The sequence below is a fragment of the Myotis yumanensis genome, unplaced genomic scaffold (genome assembly GCF_028538775.1).
Source record: "Myotis yumanensis isolate MYYU_CA2020_CCGP unplaced genomic scaffold, mMyoYum1.0.hap1 SCAF_5, whole genome shotgun sequence".
NCBI classification, from domain to species: Eukaryota; Metazoa; Chordata; class Mammalia; order Chiroptera; family Vespertilionidae; genus Myotis; species Myotis yumanensis.
The window spans coordinates 90,270,305-90,294,889 of record NW_027223756.1 but is presented as its reverse complement, the minus strand read 5'-3'; the positions used below and the strand labels follow the sequence as shown (position 1 = coordinate 90,294,889).

The following is a 24,585-nucleotide window of genomic DNA, read 5'->3' as shown; positions in this document are numbered from 1 at the left end:
TAGCTAGGAGGGAGAAAGGACAGGCCTTCGTGCTAGACGAGACTTGGGGACAGACTGTGTACCAGCATCTATTGAATTCCTACTGCGTGCCAGGCTTATACTTCGCCTATTACCTGCATCGAATTACTGAACATTCACATGCCATCAGTTGGGGATCAGTATCATCCTCACTTTACAGATGAAGAAACTGAGGCTTAGAGAAGTCAAGACCCACATCCGAGTTCTCACAGCAAAAAGCAGTGAGGAAAAGAGTCACACCCAGGTCTGACCCCAAACGCTTGCTCTCCACATCTCCCGGCCCTGCACCTGGGCGGTTTCCAATTGGTTTTTTTGCTCAACAGCTCGTAAGGCCTCCCTTGGCCCTTGGGGGTAAAGTTTGAACAACAGAGTCTGGCATTCGTGGCCCCTCGGGTATCTGGTTGTATTAGATTTACACATAAGATCAGGCATCAAATCCTCTTCCTCTGTGGGCTGTAGAATTAGACTTGTCATCAGCCCATTTTACTGATGAGGAAACTGAGACCCAGGGAAGTCTCCTGCCTCGTGAACCCTGTCCTTCCACGCAGCCTGACCCCCAGGTGCCCCGACTCACCAGGCTTCTCCTGGCCCGTGCCCTTGCTTTCTGCGAACTTTCTCAGCAGCATTTCCACGCTGATGTTCTCTATATTTTGCTTAAACTCCTCGTGAACCTGGGCAGAGTGGGTGGGGTGTGTAACTGGGCAAGGCCAGGGACCTCTTGTTCAGCACCTCCACCCTCATGCCCCACCCCTGGCCCCACTCACCTGGCCGATCTGCACATGCGTGTCCTCCACCGAGTGGGCGTAGGAGCCCAGCAGGGTCTTCATGTGCCGCAGGTGGGTCTCTTCCATGGTTTGGAAGTGCTGAGGCAGCAGGGGAGGGGCAAGCAGAAAGGGGGAGGCCACCAGGAGTTGCCCTGTGACTCAGCCTGATCAGTCAGAATATTTCAACCCCCTAGGCCCAGTGATTGGTTTGGGGAAGAGCCAAGGAGAGTCTGCCCTAGGTCTTTTGCTGGAACTATGGGGAAAGGACATTTTCTTATCCCGAGTCAATGAATTGGTGGGATGCATGTGGACGCTGCTGGTGGCCGCTTTGCCGGACACACACACACACACAGGCATGTTTGCTTGAGAATGAAGCCCCAGAGAGAAAAACAGACTTGAAAAGGGGAGAGGCACAACTTCCTGCCAACACCATTCGAGTACCTGGATCCAGCCATGCCTGGAGCCCTCCCCTCCAACTTTTCTGTCCTGTGAGCCTATAAATCTTTGTCAGTTGGAAGAAGGTCTCTATCATTTGTAACTTTCCATCACTTGCAAAATCAGAAGAAAAAAAAAATCTGATTCCTAATCCTGAGATTCCAATCTGCTTTTCACACATTTGGATGGACAGAGACCCAGAGAGATACAGGATCTTGTAAAAAGTGACTTAGCTGGTGAGGAATGGAGGCTGGACCAGAAGCCAAGCCTTTCAGCCACCATGAAATGTCAGGAGACTCTTAGAGTCTAAATCCTGCCCTATCTTGTTAAAAAAACAAAAAACAAAAAACCTCATCCTATTCTGTATAATAAAAGGGTAACATGCAAATTGACCCTAACTGCAGCATGACCAGAATGACCGGGCGCTATGACACACACTGAAAGGGGAGGGGGCAGATGCTCAATGCAGGAGCTGCCCCCTGGTGGTCAGTGCGCTCCCACAGGGGGAGCTCCGCTCAGCCACAAGCCAGGCTGATGGCTGCAAACGCAGTGGTGGTGGATGGAGCCTCTCCCGCCTCCTTGGCAGCGCTAAGGATGTCCAACTGCAGCTTAGGCCTGCCATTCACTCCCCTTTGCCAGCTGCACGTGCCCTATCCCTGGGATTACCATTTGCCTCCATCCTGTGATGACAATGGACCAACCCGGTCATCTGGTCGACCTAGCTTTGTTTGAGGGTTATAAAAGCGGCCTCCAGGCAGGTGGCACATGACTTGTGAGCCAGACAGGGACAGGTCGCATCATGACCACCCAGGTGGCAGGGACGCGGGGCCGGGCCTAACCTGGCATGTGGACATCCCCTGAGGGGTCCTGGACTGTGAGAGGGCACAGGCCAGGCAGAGGGACACCCCCCACCCCAGTGCATGAATTTTTGTGTACCAGGTCTCTAGTCAATAATAATATAAATAAAAATTATACCTCATAGAATGGTTTCTATGCACCTGGTACTAGTCTGAAAACTTCACATATAGTGACTCATTTAATCTTCACAACAACTCTATGAGGCAGGTATTATTACTGTTCCCATTTTACAGGTAGGAAAACCAAGGCACAAAAATTATTTGAGCCCTAGCTGGTTTGGCTCAGTGAATAGACCATCGACCCTTGGACTGAAGGATCCCGGGTTCTGGTCAAGGGTACCTACTTCAGTTGCAGACTCGATCCCCGGCCCTTATCAGGGTACGTACGGGAGGCAACCAATCGACGTGTAGCTTTCATATCTATGTTTCTCTCTATCTCTACCCCTCCTTTCCACTCTCTCTAAAAATCAATGAAAAATATCCTCAGATGAGGATGAACAAAAAAATAAAATAAAAAGTATTTGACTTTTGAAATAATAATAATAATGTCAACAACAATAACACTAGCTAACTGGCTCTGGCATTTGATGGCTTTATCCCTGTGACCGAGGCTCCTGGGAGTTGAGGGTGTGGGAGGTTCTGGGCTTCTGAGGCCCCTGGCCAGGGATGTGTGGTCTCTAAGGTACAGACCTCCGGTTCTTACCAGAGCGGAGTCCAGCATCTTCTGCTCGAAGTCAGCGCGGGCAGAGTTGTACTTCTCCACGGAGCGCCGCAAGCTCTCGGCCGCCTTCTTGGTCTTGGTCTCTGCCTGGGAGGCACAGAGAGGGGACAGGGTTGGGCGAGGACACCCAGGGAGCTTTCCTCCACCGCTCCCCCAGCAGGTGGACTTCTTGGGGTGCCCAGGGTCTGGGGACCACACTCAGGTTCGATAACCATAGCTCTGTGACATGTTCTCCCTCTCCCATCAGGCAGCCCTCACGCCTCGGCCAACTCCCCGGACCTGCGGACATGGGCTGGTGTGGGCTGGAGACTGGCAGCCGTGGGCTCACCTTGTCCATCTCCTTCTGGCTGGTGCTCTCCCTTCGCAGCCGCTCCTGGTCCATGCACCGGTTCAGGTAGTTCTCTCGGGACTTGGGCAGGAGCTGGCTGACGCCCGCGAGGACCTGCACAGCGTCCAGGGTGCCCCCTGCCTCCTCTTTCAGCTGCGAGGGAGGGGAAGGGGGAGCATGGGTGCCACCTGACACCCATGGGCGCAGGACCTGAGCAGACCTCAGGTGCAGACTGTGAAGTTGTCATGTTTAAAGTAGGTCATATTTACACATAATTCAAAAAGTTTTAAGGGGTGAGCTCCCTAAAACCTCCCATACCCTGCCCTGGCTGAATAGCTCAGTTGGTGAGAGCATCGTGCTGATACAGCAAGGTTGTGGGTTTGATCCCAGGTCAGGGCACATACAAGACCTAATGAATATATAAATAAGTGGGACAACATCTCTCTCTCTCTCTCTCTCTCTCTCTTTCTCTCTCTCTCTCTCTCTCTCTCTCTCTCTCTCTCTCTCTCTCTCTCCTTTCTACTCTGTCTCTAAAAAATCAATAATAGCCTGACTGGTGTGGCTCAGTGGTGGAGCATTGACCTATGAACCAGGAGGTCAGGGTTCAATTCCCGGCCAGAGCACACGCCCGGGTTACAGGCTCAATCCCCAGTGTGGGGCCTCCAGGAGGCAGCAGAGAGAGAGAGATCTATGATTCTCTCTCATCAGTGATGTTCCTATCTCTATCTCCCTCTCCCACTCTGAAATCAATAAAAATAAAATATATATTTTTTAAAAATAACAATCAATAATAAAACAAAAGCCTTCCATTAATGGACCCTGATCCCCAGCCTCCCAGGCCTCTGCCAGGGTGCCCCCATTATTACCATCATAGGTCTCCAGAATTAATCAGCACATGGACGAGTAAATATGCTTGTTTTCGCCCATTTTTTAATGACAAATTGCAGCAGCCTGTGCTGTTTATCACACTGGTTTTCCTACTTCATGGTCCTTTCCCAAGATTGTTTCACATCAGCCCACAGGAAACTTCCTTGTGCCCAATTTTTAAAAAAATTTTGATAAAATACACATAATATAAGATTTACTATATTAACCATTTATAAGTATACAATATTGAGTATTACTACCAACTCCCCTTTTTAACAGAGTTGAAAATGCAGGTTTGGGCTCTGTAGATGCCAAGCACCTATGAATTATCAGACGCTACTATTTTGGGATCCTGAGAGTCTAAGGCTTGACGCTTTCAAGATTCTAGGTTTGAAAGCGTCTAGACTTGTCAGATAATAGCATCTGTAGGTGCTAACCGCTGAGATGAGAGGTTAGCAAGCTTTTTCTGTGAAGGGACAGACAGCAAATGGGTTTGCCTGTCATGGGCTCTCAACTCAAAAAAAGTCAGACTATTGTACACAAGTGGACATGGGTGTGTGCCAATAAAACTCGATTTACAGCCACTGAAACCTGAGTGTCATGTCGTTTTCACGTTTCACAAAATATTCTTCTCCTCCGGATCCCACCACCACCATTTAAGAATGTAATAACCAGCCCTAGCCGGCTTGGCTCAGTGGATAGAGCATCGGCCTGCGGACTCAAGGGTCCCAGGTTTGATTCCGATCCCCAATAGGGGGCATGCAGGAGGCAGCCGATCAATGATTCTCTCTCATCATTGAAGATTCTATCTCTCTATCCTTCTCCCTTCCTCTCTAAAATCAATAAAAATATATTTTAAAAATAAAAATAAAAATGTAATAACCATTCTGAGCTCGTGGGCTGGACAAAACTCGGTGGCAGCTGGAATCAGGCCCCCAGGCTGCAGCGCGCAGACTCTGCTCGAGGATTCTGAGTCTGAAATGTCTGACAGTTCCCTGGTCTGCGGGGTTCTGGGTTCGAAATTTCAGAATTCCCAGCATCCTCGGTGGCACAAGTGGAGGCTGGAGGTTTGCAGGCCTCAGAAGGCCTGGGCTCCTTTCAGCCGCCGGCGCCCCCTGCCCACCCCACCGGGCAGTGCCCGTCAGGCACACACCTTCTTGTGCATCTTGAGCTGCTCCTCGCTGTAGCGGAGCACGTCCTTGATGAGGTCCTGCAGCTTCCGGGTCAGCTCCAGGTGGCAGAGCGCCAGCTTGTCCGAGGAGACACGGAAGACCTCCCAGAGCGGGGCAAAGGTCCTGGAGACGGGCAGAGTCACACACGGGGCCCAGCAGGCCCAGCACCTCTGGGTCCCCTCAGACAGCATAACTGGCATTGGCTCCGGCACCTACTGTGTGCCAGGCCCTGCTAAGCATCAACACACATTAACTCATTTAATCCCCACGGCAACCATATAAGGCAGCTTGTGACAGATGGGGAAACTGCGGAACAGGAGGCTCCATGACTCGTGCGAGGCCCCACATGAAATGACCATCAGGGCTGGGATGTAAATTCAGGCCCTGAGGCCCGGAGTCCTCGCTCCAGGCCCCACCTGATACCCAAAGGCAGCTAGGACCCAACCAGCCCCAACCAAGCTCACGGGGCCTCTCTGCCTCAGCAGAATCCCCCTCCCGCTTCCCCCGCCTTCCCTCCCTCGGCCTCCCTTTCTGCCCCTGACAGAACTTTTGCCCCACAGCAGCCACAGGGAACTTTGCAAATGTCAGTGGGACCACATCGCATCCTTGTTTAAAGTCACCGGTGCGTCAGGCCCCGTGTCCAACCCCCCATCTCATCTCCCGCTCACACCAGCCTCTCTGCTCCTCCTTGAACATATAGGGCGCGGCTGCGTCAGGGCCTCTACCCTGGTCGAACTGCCGGCCTGGGTCTCTGTCCCCCAGACACTCATTCCCAGGGCTGACTCCTTCCCATTATTAAGGTCTCAGCTCATAGAACCGAAGTCCACCCCGGAGGAGGTGCCCAACCTTCACGCTCTTATTTCATTGCCTTCCTAGCACTCTTAGCCCCAGGAAAGGACTGTTCATGTTTGTAGTTAACATGTGTCTTGTCACACATCCTAGATGTACACGGCATGAACATAGCCTGCAGGTAACTGAGGATTTTATCCGTCTTGGTGGCCACTGGGTTACTAGTGCCTCGAACAGTACCTGGCACAAGGTAGGTACACAGTAAATATGTGTTAAATGAGTGAATGAGATAGTGAATGAATGAATGAATGAATGATATACCTTCCTCTGTTTGATTAGCCCCATAAGTGGGGGTATGACTCCCTATCCTACACAACACACCTGTGAAAAGATGTCCAACCCAGGGAAGGCTCCTGATGACCCCAGGGCCCCACAACCTTGGGGACCCCTTCCCCACCCATGGCCCACTCACCCCACGGGGGTCCCGTTGCTGGCCAGCTTGGAAAGTTTTGCCATTGCTTTCGAGTAGGTCTCCTCGATAGTGGCCCTGGATAGGAGGACAGGGAAAAGCTAGGGAAGGTTCTGGGCACCCATGGGAGATACCCTGGCCCCCCGAGCCTCAGTTTCCCCATCTCAAACATCTGAGTAGTGGCTCTTAGTGAGGACAGTACCAGGAAATTCATGGGAGAGGTTTGTATCCTTAAATAATACATTTTACAACAATAGTAGTGGCAGTAGTAGCAACAGTAGCAGCAACAGGTCAAAAAATTTTTGAGCACATATAATATAAATGAGAAAAACCATATAACATTATATGGTTTTTCTCGTTTAGTTGCAGCAGGCAAACTCATATCTACTTCTTCCCTTTGGACAGACACCGCTAAATGCCTACCTCGTATCCACTCACTTTTTAAAAATATATATATTTTTTATTGACTTTTTACAGAGAGGAAGGGAGAGGGATAGAGAGTTAGAAACATCGATCAGCTGCCTCCTGCACACTCCCTACTGGGGATGTGCCCGCAACCAAGGTACATGCCCTTGACCGGAATCGAACCTGGGACCTTTCAGTCCGCCAGCCGACGCTCTATCCACTGAGCCAAACCAGTCAGGGCTCCACTCACATTTTCATCTGGATTAATAGAACCTTAATTTTGTTTGGGGCAGCAATGAGCCCAGTTAAAACCAATTGCCCATGGGGGCATCTTAGGATAGAGGCATCCGTGGAGTACCACAGAGGTGGAAGACCCACAAAATACAGAGTGGCCTCTGTCCTGTATGGCAAGTCCCACTTGGCAGCCATGAAGAGAAATACTTGGTTATAATCCTTTGAACTCTCTGCCCGCATGTAACAGGCACTCACTCCTGAGTGATCAGGGAGCTGCTTTGCAATCTGATTTATTATGTTTTCTGGGATATTAACAGCAGAACACTTACATGCGGAAATGTAGACTATTTTATCATATGTGTTTTCTTTGATCATGCTTAGGGCACAAGATTGCGTTTTCAAATTCCCCTTTAGGTAGGTCATATGTCTTTCCAGGAGGCGTGAGACACCTGGGAAAGGTTGTTTACAGATCATGGGGCTGAGAGTGTTGAGAAGACTAGTTTTGAGGGTCTTCAAGCAAGTGTGGTCCCTGGAGCCCACAGGGATCTGCACCTGATGGGGCGGGGCCTGGGGTGGCGGTGAGCCGAGATGGGCGGGGGCACGAGGTAGGCCAGGCTGGGTGGACTGTGGGGCCCGGCCGTGTGCAGGTGGGCGTGGGACCCTCACCTCTCCCGGATGAATTCTGCCAGCTCCTTGGTGGAGATGGGTCCCTGCTTCATGTTGTGGTACAGAACCTCAAAGCCATGGTTCTTCTCGCCCTGCAAAGGTGAAGGGAGACTGAGAAAAGGATGCAGAAAAAACATCAGTGTTGTCCAGCAACAGGGGCCTAAACGGAGGACCCAACCGGCAGAAGTCCATCCCCTTGGCTCTGGGGATTGGTTCATTTACACACCACACACGCACGCGCACGCGCATTGGTGCATGGGCCTTAACTTGGCCTGATCAGAGAGAAGCTTGGGTTTTTTGTCCCACAGTTGAAGAAGATGCATTCTCATTCACTGGTTGCCTCTCTCTATTTGTACCTTTCTGTGGGTGTCTCTCCATCTCTCTCTCCTTTTCTCTCTGAGTCTCTCTGCCTCCACCCGTCTCTTCTCCCCCGGCTTTTCTGTCTGCATTTTTCAGTAAATGAGGAATTCTGTGGGCACGGGAAACATTGGAAGCCGAGTGGAAACCACGAACTTTGGGAAAAAAGCTGAATCGGAGAGGCCCAATAACAAGCGTATTGAGTCGAGTTGCTGGATCAAACCAGCTCTGAAAGCCTCATTGCCCCACAGAATTTCAGTTTTGTGAAGCAATAGGACCACTGCCCTGTAAGTCACTGTAGTTCGTTTTCTTTCTCTTTATCATGGAAATTCCTTGTCTGAGGTCTGGGTCTGACCCTCTCAGCACCTAGCAGTGTCCAGTTAAGGATGGGACACAGGACGGGCACTGGAGTTTGTTAAATAAATGAACAAATGAGCAAAATTGAAGCAAACATTGACTAATGCCTTGAATTAGCAAAACCTAGAGCTATTCTTCTGTTACCGGGTGCCGGTGGGAACGGAGCTCCCACCCTGTGCCTGCTGGTGCGCTGAACAAAACCCCTTACGTCCAAGTTCTGGGGTCACCATGGGGGGGACGGCCAGGGCTGTGCTGTGTGGTCCGGCAATCGCTGTCCCTCTGTAGTGGACGCTCATAAGACGAGGGCAGGAGTCACCAACCTCTCAATGAGGACGAATAAACACCAAGACGACCAGGGCCCCCCAGCGCCCCAAGGCAACCCTAGGTTTTGCTAATGCGAGGCATTAGTTAATGTTTGCTTTAATTTTGCTCATGTTTCTTTTCCAGACACACTTTTTATTGAAAAGGCCAACTTTCACCACTACTCTAAGTGGACAACCAGGACCCCATGCCATCATGAAGGGAACAGGGGAGAAAGTAAGGCAACAGCTATGTTTTTATGCCGCCAGACCCTGCACACGTAGGTGCATCATGTCTGAACACCGAGCTGCTCGTAAAAATGGGAGCTCAGCTGGGGTCCAAGGGAACTGGAGACATTTTAGCACCAAATGGGGCTTATAATTCCGACAGAGAGAAGAGGCTCGTGGAGGGATCCGATGTTATTTCGCTGCCAATACCAATCACCGAAGCAACCCCTTTGGCAGCATTTTGCAGGCCCTTCCTCCTCCAATTTGTGGGGTTCACCTTCCTAGTTACCTGGAAGCTTGAAGGCCAGAAGTCACTATCAGATGATCCCTCTTGCTGCACAAATGGAGAAACTGAAGCCAAGACTGGGGCAGACCCAGGACAGACTCAAGCCCAGTTCTCAGTCCCTGCTCAGACTCATTGATGGCGCCCTGTCAGCCACCAGCTGCCGTAGTCCAAAGCGCTTGGCCTGGAATTGCCTTTCCACACTCATCTCTCAGCTTCCTCTCTGCCTCGCCCGCGAAACAGCAGACAAGGCGATGGCCTGCTGCACCTTCCCGCCGTCGCACAGTCCCGCCACCCGGCTGCCAGCCTGCACTTCGTTCCCCCCATCCAATACTTCCACCTCTCAAGGGTCACCGCCAGACCTCCCTCCTTCCAGAACCTTCTCAGACCCTCCTCAAACTCTCCCTTCCCTGAAGTTCACGGTTGATCCCTCCAGCTCCCCAGGAATCTGTTTCCTCTCTTTCCACATCTATAGTTGTACTTTCAAGGTTCGCGAGTCAAATGCTCCTTTTATGCACTGATTGGGCCAGTGACTTCGCCTCTCTGGGCCTCAGTTTCCTCATCTGACAAATGGGGACAATGACAGCACCTACCTGCCAAGAGTTTTGGTGACATGAGGTTAGTCTAGAGCTGGACACAGGGCTCCCTGCCCGGTAGGGGTGCTCAGCAAACAGCCCAAACAGCCCCACCAGCACCGGCCAGGGGATCCTCGGGTGAGGCTGCACCAGGCACCGCTGACCAGGCCAGCATCTGGGGCTGACTCGCAGCCAACTGCTGGCCCATTTCCCAGACCTGGCAAAGCCCCCAGCAGTGTCTGCCTCCCCAGGCTGGGCTGGCAGCCGAGGGTCCGTCTGAGGAGGGGCTGTCTCGGAGGGTATTTCTAACACAGATTAATGATGTCCCTTTCCGGCTCACACTCCCTCCGTGGCTCCCGAGTGCCCTCTAGGCCTCCAGCCCCGCTCTGGCCCAGTGCGGCTACAGCATCCCTGTCTGGCTTGATCTCCCCTGACTGGAGCCTCCTTCAAGCCAGCCAGCCAGAGTCCCAGTGTCACCCCGCAAAGAGCCGCCACTACAAACAATCGATTTAACAAAACGGACATCCCAGAAGCCTTTGCTGGGTCCCAGGAAGGGGGAATTTCATCCCCCGCTGGGAATAAAGATTGGGAAACTGAGGCTCCAGGAGGCCAAGTCACCTTTCCAAGAGCTCCCAGCCGAGCCCACTCCAAATTATTCACTGTGCATGAGCCTATCTCTTGGTGGGGGGGAGGGGTCGGGGGTGGCTTCTATTTTCTCTTTGCTGATCTGAATTTTCTCCAGGGAGCTTGCATGCCTCATGCAATTAAAAAGAAATGTTAAATAAATGTAGGTGCCGTTGTCAGGGTTCCAATGCGTGGGCAACGTGACTGATCCTCAACCGGTCAGTACCCCTACACAGAGCTGCCAACAGGGTCTCAGAGAGAGGCAGCCCCTTTGGGGGTCACACAGCTATTCAGAGGCAAATCTGGAGACTGACCTTTGGGGAGGGGGACAGGTCAGGTCCCCACAGGTGGCAAGGGGGTGTGGCCCCTTTAAGAAAGCAAGGCCAGTAAGGAGAGCCCCAACTGGGGAGGGAGAAAGGAAGGGAGCAGGGCCAGTTGCTAGGGGCAACCAGTTGCCTAGCAACAGACTTCCTCTCTGCTAGCTCAGGGCCAGCAACTGGGGAAGGGGCTTTCTGCCCTGGTCCTTCCTAGATTCTCCTGGTCACACATCCTCGGTTGCTCCCCGTTGGCCTGGCCCTGCAGGAGGAGTCCTGTGTCCTCTACTAGCCAGCCAGTGTCACACCTCTGGGCTTTCGTCCAGGCTGTTCCCGTGCCTGGAATGCCTGGAAAATCTCAGCCTTCAAAGCCCACAGCAAACATGACTCTGTCCTGGCTCCTCCTCTGGGTGCCTCCAAGGTACGATAGGGCTGGAAGTGTCAGGCTGGCTCTGTGTTCTCCAGACTCGGGGCTCCCTGGGGTCAGAGTTGGGGTGGAGTCTCTTGGGGGGAAGCATTCCCCGGAATTGGCTGGGTGTGCAATGTTGGTGGCCGGGATGGAGAGTGTGAATGAATGAATAAATGAAAACAAGTCCATCTCGCTTGGCCCCCTGGGTCACAGTAAGTAGTCCCCAGCTTGGAGGGCAAATGGGTGGGGTGGCCATGAACTCCCCCCACCCCTACCCCCAACTCTCCAGGATGGGAAAGACAGGGAAATCCTCTGGCTGGAATAATGCTGGATCCTGGAGATTCTGTCTGGTCCTGGGTTTGAGCCCTGATCCTGCACGTTCTCACTGGGCAACCTCAGGTAAAAGAGTCCTACTCTGAGCCTCAGTCTCTCTGTTTTCCAAGCTGTGACTTGCCCAAGGTCACAAGGCCCATTTGGTCTGGGGTGTAGATTCAAGCCCAGCCTGCCTCTTCCCTTTAACTCCTATTCCTTACAGACTCTCCACTTGCCCAGGATTCTGCCCACAAGTTGCCAGGTCCCCCCACCTCCATAAAAGCCCGTTTAGGAGAACCCACCAAAATAAGAGTGGGTCATACTTACCCAAAAATGCTCCCCAAAATACGACATCCTGATGCCTTCTGTGGAGACCCCTGCAGACTCCTGTCTAGTGCCTGTCTGAAGAGAGAGGCAAGTTTGAGCTGCAAAGTCACGGATATTCCAACTGTCCTCCCTGTGGAGGAGAGAGAGAAGACAGTGGAGGAACCAACAGCTGGGAGCATGCCAGGGCTCCTGAGATGACTCAGTCCTAGGCCAAGTAGCCCCAGTCTAGGAGGAAAAAGCTGGATACAGATGCCCCAAGTTCTGTGGGGTTAGGTCAGGGGTCCTCAAATTTTTTAAACAGGGGGCCAGTTCACTGTCCCTCAGACTGTGGGAGGGCCGGACTATAGTTTAAAAAAAAAACTATGAACAAATTCCTATGCACACTGCACATATCTTATTTTGAATTAAAAAAACAAAACGGGAACAAATACAATATTTGTATTTGCATGTGGCCCGCGGGCCGTAGTCTGAGGACCCCTGGGTTAGATAGAGGGCTAGGGGCTAGGGGAACCTAGACTAGAGGAAGGGGCAAGGGAACTGGGGTTCTTAAGCACAAATAGGAGTTCACTGTTGAGAAGGTTATTGGATGAGCCCTAGACCGGGGAGAAAAGTTATTGGCCATTTTATTTTTAAATATGTTTTAAAAAATATATATATTTTATTGGTTTTTTACAGAGAGGAAGGGAGAGGGATAGAGAGTTAGAAACATCGATAAGAGAGAAACATCGATCAGCTGCCTCCTGCACACCCCCTACTGGGGATGTGCCCGCAACCAAGGTACATGCCCTTGACCGGAATCGAACCTGGGACATTTTAGTTCGCAGGCTGACGCTCTATCCACTGAGCCAAACCAGTTAGGGCTTAAATATGTTTTTAAATAGATTTTTAGAGAAAGAGACATGGAGGAGAGAGAAAGAAATATCAATCAGAGGAACATCATTGATCGGCTGCCTCCTGCATGCACCCCTACCGGGGATCGAGTCTACAGCCTGGACATGTACCCTGACCGGGAATTGAACCAGTGACCTCTTGGTTCCTGGGTCGATGCTCAACCCCTGAGCCACACTGGCTGGGCTTTGGCCATTCTATCGATGGGAGAACAGGCCCCCATCCCTGAGGGGAAGCCACTTGCCCAGGTCACACAGTGAGGAACGGATAGATTTGCACTCTGAGCCCGCCGAGTCCAGTCCTGAGCACTCAGCTCCACACTGGGCAGCTCCTGTGGGAAAAGGGTTTGGTGAGAAATGGATACTGGGGCTGTGGTTAGCAACATGGGTGTTGGGGTCCCTTGGGGTCTCCTGAGTCCCTCTACAACAGCCCCCCTGTCACGCATGCTCCTGGAATGGAGTGCTCACCCCTCACCCAGGTGCTATTGGCGCCTGCAGGAGTCCTAACCCTACCCCCGGAAGCCAGTGTTCACCTGGTATCTGAGTCACTGTCCGGCTCTATGCCTCAGTTTCCCCATCTGCAAAACAAGAGAGAATGCCGAGATGGGGTCTTGCTGGGGGGACCCCAGGTCTCCCTGAAGAGGGGGTGGGTCAGGCCACCTGGCGACGGAGGGACACTTGGTGTCCTTGGCATGTTCTCCAGGCCGGGCTTGTCACTGGAGCCTGCTGCCCCATTCATAATTCATGACTCCGAAGGCAGCTCAGCAGCAGCTGGGAGCCCAGGACGCACAGTGGCAACAGGGACAGAGCTGGTGACCGCAGGATTGGCAAGCTCCCTGGGCCTTACCAGGAAAGGACTGAGCAAGGACCTTGGACAAGGCTGCCCCTTGCTGGACCTCAGTTTACCTAATCTTGAAAGTGAGTTTACCTTGATCCATCATCATCTAGCCCCAGCCCCTTGACTTCACCCAGCACCCACCATGTGCCCACAGGGCCAGGACAATACCAGGATCTGTGAGATGATTCAGCCCTGGGCCTGCTCCCCGAGGAGCCCCCCAGTCTAGGGGAACAGAACTGGTTACAGACACCTGGTCCTGCAGGACCACGGCTGGGCCAAATGGAGGAACAAGAACTGGGGAAGCCTGGACTGATGAAGGGAGGCATGGGTGTTGGGTTAAAAAAATATATATATATTTAAATATATTTTATTGATTTTTTACAGAGAGGAAGGGAGAGGGATAGAGAGTTAGAAACATCGATGAGAGAGAAACATCGATCAGCTGCCTCCTGTACACTTCCCACTGGGGATGTGCCCGCAACCAAGGTACATGCCCTTGACCGGAATTGAACCTGGAACCCTTGAGTCCGCAGGCCGATGCTCTATCCACTGAGCCAAACCGGTTAGGGCAAAAACATATATATTTTTATTGATTTCAGAGAGGAAGGGAGAGGGAGAGAGAGATAGAAACAACAATGATGAGCGAGAATCATTGATTGGCTGCCTCCTGCGTGCCCCTTCCTGGGGACCGAGCCCACCACCAGGGCATATGCCCTTGACCAGAATCCAGCTATGATCTCCTGTTTTATAGGTCAATGCTCAACCCCTGAGTCACATCAGCCAGGCAGGTGCTGGGGTTTTAAAGCAATGAATAGGAGTCCAGGCGCGCGCGCGCACACACACACACACACACACACACACACGAAATTGATTCAACAAACATTCCCAACCTCCACCCTGGTGATGCTGGGACTTGTGAGAACCTTCAGTGCCCAGTGCAGCCCCTGAGGAACCCAGCCTGTCACTCTAGGCTGACATCCCAAAAAGGAAAAGCCTTAAATGTCTATCTCATTTCTTAGTTTCTGGCCATGATCTAGACTCTGAGCTTCTCTAAATCCCTTAGAGCTAGGCTGACCGACATAGGAACCACTAGCCTCATGTAGCAGCTTTTTTATTTTTTATTTTTAATCCTTACCAGAGGATATGTTTTTCATTGATTCTAGAGAGAGAGGGACGGAGAGGGAGAGAGAGAGGAACACCGATGTGAGAGAGAAACATTGATCAGTTGCCTCCCGTGCATTACGTGCCCTGACCCACTTGGGTATGTGCCCTGACCAGGAATCGAACCTACGACCCTTTGGTGTACAGGACAATGCTCTAACCAACTGAGCCATACCAGCCAGGGCTGTAGCCACTTCATTTTACTTTTGTTGTTGCTGTTGTTAATCCTTACCAGAGGAATTGGTTGCCTCTAGCACGTGCCCCAACGGGCTGGGATAGAACCTACAACCCAGGTATATGCTCCTGACCAGGATCAAACCCAAGGCCCTGTGGTGTGCAGGCCAACGCTCTAACCACTGAGCACACCGGCCAGTGCTAGCCACTTAATTTTAAACTAAGTAACTAACTTTTACATGAATCCCCTCATTTGTGCCAGCCTTGCTTCCAGGGCTCAGCAGCCACACAGGCTGCCAGCTGCCATGTAGGCCAGCACAGACAGAGACGTCCGTGAGTGCTGTTTTCAGGGATCCCGGGAGCCACCAGGCCCAAGTTCCACAGAAACCAAAAATCCCGACACTGCTTTGACAACTCCGATTAGATTCCTCCCCTGCAGTGAGTGCCAGTGTGTGCGAGGCGCTGTGCTCAGCTCTCACAGGTCCCAGGTCATTTAACCTTCGCAACCACACGGGGGGAGCATTCCCATATGAGGAAATCGAGGCACAGAGCGGTCACTCACTGTCCCCAGGCCACTGTGATTTTGTCCGTGGCCTGTCTGCCAAAGGGCTCCTGTTCAGAACCGTCATGGGTGGCTCTGGGCCCACACGTCCCCTCTACTGCCTGGCCGCCCACCACACCACTCGGAACAGTAACAGGAGGCAGCCCGCAGGCTCGGCCAGGCCCAGGAAGTTACACCTGCTGATTCTGAAACCCAGGAGGCAGAGGGGTACCCTTTCTGTCCCTGAGGGGGGCAAAGAGGGGTCGCGGGGCCTCCCGGCGGGGCTCAGACTCACCAAACAGCGCAGCCAGTGGGGCCTGGCTCCAGTCAGACAGGGCAGGCACCAGACACACGCAGCCCCTGCCACTTCCGCCAGGCCGAGGCCGTGGGTGTGGGGGACAGGAAGCGCACCCGCCCCGCCCGCCGCCCAACTGCCACCTCACCTTCCCCTCCCAGAGCAGCACCCTTGGGACCTCTCTGGACCGGAGCAGACCACAGACAGGCAAACTGAGGCCCCTGGATCTACAGCCCTCAGCCGAGGGCTATTAACCAACAAATCGTAATCATGACGATTGTGAAATAATAGAACCCACAAAGTGAGTACCAGTCCTGGGCTAAGCATTCCACAGCTCACCATCCGAGGTGGGCCAGTGACGCCTGCTCACAGATGGAGAAACCGAGGCTCAGAGAGGGCAGCCCACATGTCTAAACTTGCACAGCTAACGAATGGCAGTGCTGAGTGAGACTCAACCCAGGGTCTCATTAGGACTTTCACAGGCTTGGGGCAATTTTGCCTCCCTGGGCCCCAGGCTCCATTCAGAAAATAATGTAGCCCAGCCAGCGTGGCTCAGTGGTTGAGCATCCACCTATGAACCAGGCGATCATGGTTCGATTCCCGGTCAGGGCACATGCCCAGGTTGTGGGCCCAACCCTTAGGGGTCACACAGGAGGCGGCCCATCGGTGATTATCGCTCGTCATTGATGTTTCTATCTCTCTCTCCCTTTCCCCTCCTCTCTGAAATTTAAAAAAAAAATTTTTTAAAGAAAGAAAATAATTTGTACTATATTTTACAGCTACATTGGCATGAAGACAAATATATTGATATCATATATTTAAATGTTTTCTTTGATCCCACAGCTCATTTTTCCCCTTCTGATTTTAAAAGAAGTCAAAACATCTTCAGGGACCCCTGAAAGTAATACACCAGAGAGAGACACGGTGGTCATGGCATCTGTCTCCTGGCCTCAGTAACGCCAGTGCAAAGCCCAGAGATAGGCAGGGACTTGCCCAAGGTCAAACAGCAGGTAGTCAGCTGACCAGGATGCCCCCCAGCTTCTGGCTGCTAGAAGCAGGGAACAGAGTCCTCCCTGGGGATGTCTGACATGAGCCTTGGCACCTCCTGGAGATGAATCCTGCCTCCCCAGCACCAACTCCCCCAAACCTGGGGCTCTGTGCCTGGTCTGGTGTGAGGCCAGGCCCAGGACAGGAGCCCAGTCAGCAAAGAAAGTCAGACTTTGGCTGCTGGCCTCCGGCTGGGTGACCTTGGGATGCCCCTGACCTCTCTGGGTTTCCTGAGTTTTGTGAAACAGGATCTGCTATTTTGCTCCCCTCAATGCGTTTGCTCACAGTAGGGCCAGTTCAGGGTCTTCCTCTCCTTTTCGGTGTCCACCTCGCGGCCATGCTGTGTCGATGGCCAGCTGTCACGGGCTTCCTCCCTGCAGGCTCGGCCATCAGAGCTGTGGCCACTTACACACTCCGGCTTGATCCCCACAATCGCATCAGAGACAGTATCTCACCCAGGCCATCACCCCAAATGGGGAAACTGAGGCACGGGCCCATGTTACACAGCGATTGGGCCATTGAGTGGGCATCTGAGCTCACACAGGAATTTTTCAGTCCTCCCCACTGGTGCCCCCCCTTCATCACCGTTTTGGGCAAACACTGAGCCCCCAACTCCACCTGACTCCAGGCTGGAGACAGCAGGCGACACCCCTGCAGACTCCCTTCTCTTCTCTCCTCTCCTGGTCAGCTGTGACCCCATTTATGATCGGTAATAGCGCAATTAGTATTATAATGACCATGTCTATATTTACAGCACTCCCATCCTCCCACAGTCTCCTTTGATCTTCCAAGAGGGATTCAGCCCATTTCACAGAAAAATACACCGAGGTGCAGAGGGCCAAAGCCATGTATAGAAGAACCAGATTTGAACCTGGGGCCATCAGACTCCCAGCCCAGTGCTCACCCCTATGTCCACTACAGGCACAGAGCTTCAAGGGAAAGGGGACAGGCAGGCCCAGCACCTCCTCCTGCCCAGGATCCTGCCCAGGCACTGTCTTGCCCCTGGTGTGGGTGATGGTATGTGGGTCAGGGTGTGCCCTGGGCGGTCCTGCTGGTGAAACCTGGGTGGTGGAGCTCCTGTTCCAGTGATTGCAGCCTGGTGATATAATGTACTGCATGACAGAGTAGCCCTTACAGCAATGCCACAGTGGGACCATCAACCCATTTTGCAGTGCAGTAAACTGAGGCTCAGAGGCCAGCAAGGCATGTCAGGGGTGGGGGTACGTGTGTCTTCAAACCCATTGCTCTCTCACTCCCAAACCACCAACATCTTAAGCAAAAGGGTGGGATCAAGATCTGGCAAAAGATGGGGGCAGGGGGCGTCAGAATTTATAGAATACAGGCTCTGAAGCCCCCCACCCCATTTTCAAAGGAGAAAACTGGGGCTCAGGAAAGGGCTGCCACTTGCCCAAGGTCACCAGAGACAGGTCCATCCAGAACCGCCTCCTGGTCCCCACTGCGACTCGGGCAGATGACTCCTAAGATCCGAGGCAGATGGAGGGGCCACCCACCCTCCTCCACACCCCCTCACAGTCAGCCTCCAGCAGGATCCCAATTTACCTCGATTTATTTTAATACCCAGGAACAGATGCTCACTGCCCAACCCCCACCAAGGCAGGGACCACTCCCAAGTCTACTCCAGGCCCTTCCGGGCCAGGCCTGACCGGCCAGGCAAGGCACCCTACACCAACCCACTCCCCAGAATTCAACCTCGGGGTCCATGAAGAGGATGCCAATGAAAGGCCCCCCACCCGATCCTTGTGGCAGGGGACAGTCTACAGGAGGGGCCCGGAGGACCCCCAGTTCCTCCACTAGGACTGGATCGGGATTCCCAGTGGAGAAAAAGGGAAGGAGGTTCCTTATCTCGGCCCCCAGAGGGTCTGCAGGTCCCAGCTGGGAAGAGGGAAATTGGGGGTGGTCTCCACTTCATCTATCCTGGGTCCCAGGCTAGAGGGGGGGGGCGGCGCCCCCATCTTTGCAGCCCCAGAACCTAGACCCAGATACAGGCTTAGAATAAAGGGATTTGAGGAGGGGTCTCGCATCATAGCTGTTCCCCTGTGCGCCCCGGTTCTAAGCCAGGAGACGGGCCATTAGGACAGGGGTCCATGTCTCCCTCCGTGGGCCCCTGATTATCACCTGGGGGAGGCAGGGCGCCCACCCTGCAGCCTCCCCCCGAATCCCTGTTCGCCATCCCTCCAAGTCCCGCCGCACCTTTGCCGCCCCGTGGCCACCGGGACTGCGGGGCACGGTGCGTGCGCTCGCGGGGCCGCGCGGGCCAGGGGCATGGGTGGGAATCCACTCACCTCCGATCTCGGGCTGAGCCTCGCGCCCGCCGCCACCTGCGGCTCGGTCTCTGACACCCGAGCCCGCCCCGCCCCTCCCTCCGCCGCTGCAGCAGGGCCGCCGGGTGGCTCCGCCTCCGGGGCGTGGCCACGAGAGCACCCCGCGGCCGCGCCGGCACCCGGAGGCAGGGCGGGCTCTCCACGCAGCCAGCCATTGGGCCATGTGGGCATCCAGCTCCGCCAGCCCGCGCCCTGATTGGATGAGTCAGGCTCCTTTAATCTCCCCCCACCCCTTCCACCACCTGCAGGTTATCTGCATAATTTAAAGCCACAGGCGTCGCCCCATCCGAGACCCGGTGGGAGGGGGAAGGGACGACCAATTTATTTGAGCGCCCACTGTGTGCCAGGCACTGAGCAGGGCTCATGCGATGCCCCCACAAGCCTGTGAGCGGGACATTATTGATCCTCATTATGAGGGCTGCCCCTGGGTGGGCCCCAGGGGTGGGGAAAACTATCCCCAAGAATGCTGTCATGTCACAGATCTGAAAGGCTCCTGCCCCTCTCATCTGGGTCCCCCCCAAAAATGAGATTTATTTTATTTTATTTTTATATTTTATTGTATTTTTACAGAGAAGAAGGGAGAGGGATAGAGAGTTAGAAACATCGATGAGAGAGATCGATCAGCTGCCTCCTGCACGCCCCCCAGTAGGGATGTGCCCACAACCAAGGTACATGCCCTTGACCGGAACCGAACCTGGGACCCTTGAGTCCGCAGGCCGACGCTCTATCCACTGAGCCAAACCGGTTCGGCCAAAAATGAGATTTAGTGCCTCCCTGTACCCCATTCAACCTTCCACTTCAATACCCTGCTGATCCCCCCCCCCCCCACCCCCCACACACACACCTGGTACCAACCCAGCCTGCTCCTCCACCAGCCCCAGAGGCCTGGGAGTCCCTGAGGGTCTTCTCCCTTCATCATCCACATTGGTCCTGCCGGCCCTGTGTCTCTGAAACACTGGACTTGCGGCTTTTCCTGTACCCGGGAGTGGCCCGGTCCAGGCCCAGGGTTCTCAGGCTGGATGCTGCCTCCGTTTCCTACCTGGGCCTCTTGGTGCCTCCACCCCTGCCTCAGACAACCTCTGTTCTCCATAGCAACTATCTTTTTTAAAATTAAATGTTTTGTTTTGAGCAGTTTTCAATCTACAGTATTATTGTGAAGATGGTATAGAAAGTTCCTGTGTATCCCACACCCAGTTTCCCTATTATTAACATCTTACATTAATGCAGTACATTTGTCACAATCACTGAACCAACATTGAGACGTTAACGAAAGTCCATAGTTTACTCAGATTTCCTGTTCTCACTAATGTCCTTCTGCTGTCCCAGGATCCTATGTGACATTTAGTGGCCGCGTCTCCCGAGGCTCCTCTGAGCTGAGATAGTTTCTCAGACTTTCTTGGTTTTGATGACCTTTACAGTTTTGAGAACTGGTCTGGGGTTTTGATTTAAACACATATATATTGGGTCCTGGCCGGTGTTCTCCGTGGTTAGCGCATAGGTCCGAAAACTGAAGGGTCACAGGCTTGATTCCCGGTCAAGGACACGTGTCTGGGTTTCATGTTTAGTACCTGGATTGCAAGTTTAATCCCAGGAAACAGAAAAGGGTGTGTGCAGGAGGCAACCAAATCAATGTCTCTCACATTGATGTTCCTCTCTCTCTCTCTCCATCTCCCTTCCTCCCTCCCACTCTCTCTAAAAATTAATGGGAATTTATTAATTTAAATATGTTTTTATTGATTTTAGAGGCCCAGTGCACAAAATTTGTGCACTGAAGTGGGGGAGTCCCTCAACCTGGCCTGTGCCCTCTCACAGTCCGGGACACTTCGGGGGATGTCCAACTGCTGGCTTAGGCCCAATCCCCCTCTCCCAGACTGGGATCCCTCTTGCAATCTGGGACCCCTTGCTCCTTAACGCTCACCTGCTCATTGCTCCTTACCACTCAGCTCGCTGCTCCTTAGCCCTGATGCCGAGGCGGGAGAGGCTCCTGCCCCTGCCACCCACCACCACCACCGCGCTCGCCAGCCGTGAGCCCAGCTTCTGGCTGAGCTGTGTTCCCCCTGTGGGAGTGCACTGACCACCAGGGGCAGCTCCTGCATTGAGCGTCTGCCCCCTGGTGGTCAGTGCACATCATAGCGACCGGTCATTCAGCTGTTCGGTCAATTTGCATATTAGGGTTTTATTATATAGGATTGGCCCTGGATGGTGTGGCTCAGTTGGTTGAGCATCATTCCATGTACCAGTTGCTGGTTCAATTCCCAATTAGGGCACATGTCCAGGTGGTGGGTTTGATCTCTGGTCAGGGTGCATACAAGAGGCAATTGATGGATGTTGCTCTTACATTGATGTTTCTTTCTCTCTCTCTCCCTCTCCTTTCCTTGCCCTCTAAAATCAATAAAACATATTTAAATATGTTGAAATATACTTGACATACAATATTGTGCAAATTTAAGGTGTACATGTTGATTTGATATTTATATGATTGCCACCATTGAGATTTGTGGTGTTTTTCTCATGGTTGGACTGGGGTGATGCGTGTGGGGAGGAGAACGGGTGTGAAGAGATGAAGAGCTCATCTCATCACACCGAGACCAGGGCGCATGCCATCAATATGACTTATCACTGTGATGTTGACCTCAACCATCTTGTTGAGGCGGTGCTGTTAGGTGTCTCCTCTGTAAAGCTTCTCTCTTCCCCCTTCCCGTGCTGTATCCCTTGGAAGGAAGTAATTATTTACAGCCCACACCCAGGGGTGGGGAGTCCTGCTTCCCCTTGAGGGCAGAGCATCCGCATAGATTATTTGGGATTCCTCTGCTTGGGAAATGTCTCTCCTCCCCCCTTTATCTATCTATTCAATTATTCATGCAGTGAATCCATGGACCCGTGGATATTTATTTTACACGTTGGGTTATAATCTAATACTACTCTACTGATTTTCTTGCTCAAACTGTCCCAGCTTTGGCCTCGGGGAGCTTGTTCAGTTGGCTCTCGTGTCTCCATCGCATGTATCCCTGGTATTCTTCTCTTAGCCCTTCCTTACTGTCACTACAGGGTGCTCCAAGCTCATCTCATCTATTTCCAGCCCCAGCCGAGAATCAGCCTTTTCTCCGAGGAGCAACCTTGGTGCCTTTCCCTGGAGAATGGTGCTGGAAACCAAGACTGGAGCAGTAGGGGTGCTCACTGCCCCTGAGCGTTCACTGCTTCTAGGCCCGCTCAGCTGACAGAACAGGGACATATATGTGTGTGTGCTAACCTGTGTGTGTACACAAATCTCTAGGTATTTCCATATGTAACTGCCTGCATCTATAAAAGTTAAACATGAGTTCGTGTAGATGGCTCCAACGAGAAACCTGCCCCCCCCGCCCCCCCGCCCCTCCATTTGCTTCATAGTTCCATTCCAGGTGCAGAGAGGCTGTAGGAGGTTAATCCCAAGACATGGGGTTTTGTTGTTGTTGTTGTTTTAAATATATTTTTATTGATTTCAGAGAGGAAGGGAGAAGGAGAGATAGAAACATCAATGATGAGAGAGAATCATTGATTGGTTGCCTCCTGCACGCCACCCGCTGGGGATCAAACCCATAACCCAGGCATGTGCCCTTGACCAGAATTGAACCTGGGATCCTGCAGTCCACAGGCTGACGCTCTATCCACTGAGTCAAACCAGCTAGGACTTGTTTTTGTTTGTTTTTTAATAGAAACCCTTTACCTGCTTCTCCAGCTCAAAAACCTCCCCTGACTGCCCAGGACCCTCAGTCAAGACTCCAGCCCCTCCCCATAGCCCTGCGTGCCTGTGCAGTCCAGCTTTGCCCCCTCTTTGCAGTCTGAACAAAAGCAGCCCCACCCCAGGACCTTTGCTCCTGCTGTTCCCTCTGCCTGGAGTGCTCTCCTCCCAGCTCCACATCTGACTGGTAATTTAGCTCTCAAATCCTATCTGGAAGTTGACGCCCCCTCCCACTCCAGGACCGACTTGGGGTGTTGTGTCCGGCTCAGCCCTCTCCTCTGACATGCTGGGCGCTCCTTGGGGGCCCTGGCACCATCCACACCAGCCAGGTGGGGTCTGAACTGCATTCTACTCCCCACACTTGCCTCCCTCAAGCCCGGGACAGGGGCAAGGTAGGGAAGAGGGAGAGAACTCTTGTTTCACAGGCAAGACCTTGGCTCCTGGACAAGAGGATACTCTCTGAAGTCCCAGAGTGTCAGAAGCTTGACTTGATCCAGGAGCACTAGAGGCAAAGCTCTCACCTGCCCTAATCTTGGATCCCAGCAGGTTCTGTGGTGACGAAGAGGACAGGATACAGAACAGATCCATGTGGGGTGCCTGGAGCGAAGCAGGCCAGAGGACACTCAGAGGTCCCGTCAACACCCATACAGCCCAAGACCACCTCAGCTGGAGGTTCACGAGCCAATGTTTTTATTTCTGAGATGGGGGCGGGGTGCCCGGAGAGGTTAAATAACGTTCACAGATCACCCAGCAGTGTTGCCAAGCTGGATATAACCACCACTTCCTGAGCACCTACGTGCCAGGCAGGTAAAGCTACATACTGTGTGTAGGCAGGTGCCTGTCCCAGCAGCAATCCAGGCTACGGACTAGAAGGAAACACAAGAGGGTGGACAGGGTGGCATTGAAAAAGGAGTAGGTCAGGCAGAGCCAGAGGAGTGCCTGGGCTGGGGGTGGAGGTGGAGGTGGGATGAGAGAGCACGGAGGGCTTCCTGGAAGAGGGGCCCTAGCAGGGGGCGCTTGGAAGATGAGAAGTGATTGTGCTGCTTTTCCCAGGAGAATCCTCTCCTCCCTTCTCCCTCACATCTTCCCAGAAAAGTGCTTCAATCCCACCCAACCAGGGACCTGGGTCCCCAGCCCACACCCTCTCCTCCTCCTCAGTGCCTCCAAATCTGTGAGCCCCAAACCTGGTCTTCTCACTGCTCCCCAGCTTGGCCCGCCCTCAGCCCCAAGAAGGGGAACTTGCAACTGCTCAGTGGGGCCTTCAGTGTCACCAGTCTCCTCTCAGTTCCTCTGCCTCTGCGGGTCCCTCCCCAGGCCTGCTCATTCCCCCTAATGTGGCTCGATCCTTTGCATCCTTATCCTGGGCGGCATGGGGGACCCCTCTGGGCACGGTATGCCACCCCTCCACCCCACCCTTGTGGGTTGTGATCTCCTGTGTCTGGCTCCCCCTCTCAATACTGTGTGGTCTGTGAGGGCAGCATCTGCTGAATGATGACAGGCTGCATGGTGGCATTCCAAGCAGAGGACACGGGAAGTGCAAAGGCCTGGAGGCGGGATCTGGATGTTGAAGCAACACGAGAAATCCCAGGAGGGTGGTTTCGGCTCAGGCAGCTCAGGGGTAGGGTGTCAGGGAGGGGCTGCCGGTTGGCAGGCGGTGCAGTGGGCGCCTGTGCCAAGGGCACACATCTGGCTCCTGTGCAGGCCCAGCACCCTCAGGTGCTTCACTGCTGCAGGGATATTTTTAGTGGCTGCTCCTGCAGAGGCTGAGCCAG

At 53.2% G+C, this 24,585-nt stretch overlaps 1 protein-coding gene across 3 annotated transcripts in view; it reads right to left on the bottom strand.

The window, feature by feature from the left end:
- The window catches only part of FCHO1 (FCH and mu domain containing endocytic adaptor 1), a 29,608-nt gene extending 10,497 nt beyond the window's left edge, over positions 1-19,111 (bottom strand). Inside the window, exons 1-11 of one of the 3 annotated variants that reach the window (XM_070416394.1) lie at positions 19,057-19,111; positions 13,231-13,275; positions 12,943-13,029; positions 11,811-11,881; positions 7,726-7,817; positions 6,424-6,498; positions 5,144-5,285; positions 3,124-3,276; positions 2,778-2,882; positions 783-881; positions 593-689 (exon numbers count right to left, since the gene is read on the bottom strand). In XM_070416394.1, coding sequence (XP_070272495.1) covers positions 593-689; positions 783-881; positions 2,778-2,882; positions 3,124-3,276; positions 5,144-5,285; positions 6,424-6,498; positions 7,726-7,817; positions 11,811-11,837 — 790 coding nt within the window. In that variant the 5' untranslated portion in view covers positions 11,838-11,881; positions 12,943-13,029; positions 13,231-13,275; positions 19,057-19,111. Of the gene's footprint in view, positions 1-592; positions 690-782; positions 882-2,777; positions 2,883-3,123; positions 3,277-5,143; positions 5,286-6,423; positions 6,499-7,725; positions 7,818-11,810; positions 11,882-12,942; positions 13,030-13,230; positions 13,276-15,706; positions 15,785-19,056 lie in introns of those variants that run through there. The other 2 variants (XM_070416393.1, XM_070416395.1) reach the window with 2 other exon arrangements.
- Between the last annotated feature and the right edge of the window lie 5,474 nt (positions 19,112-24,585).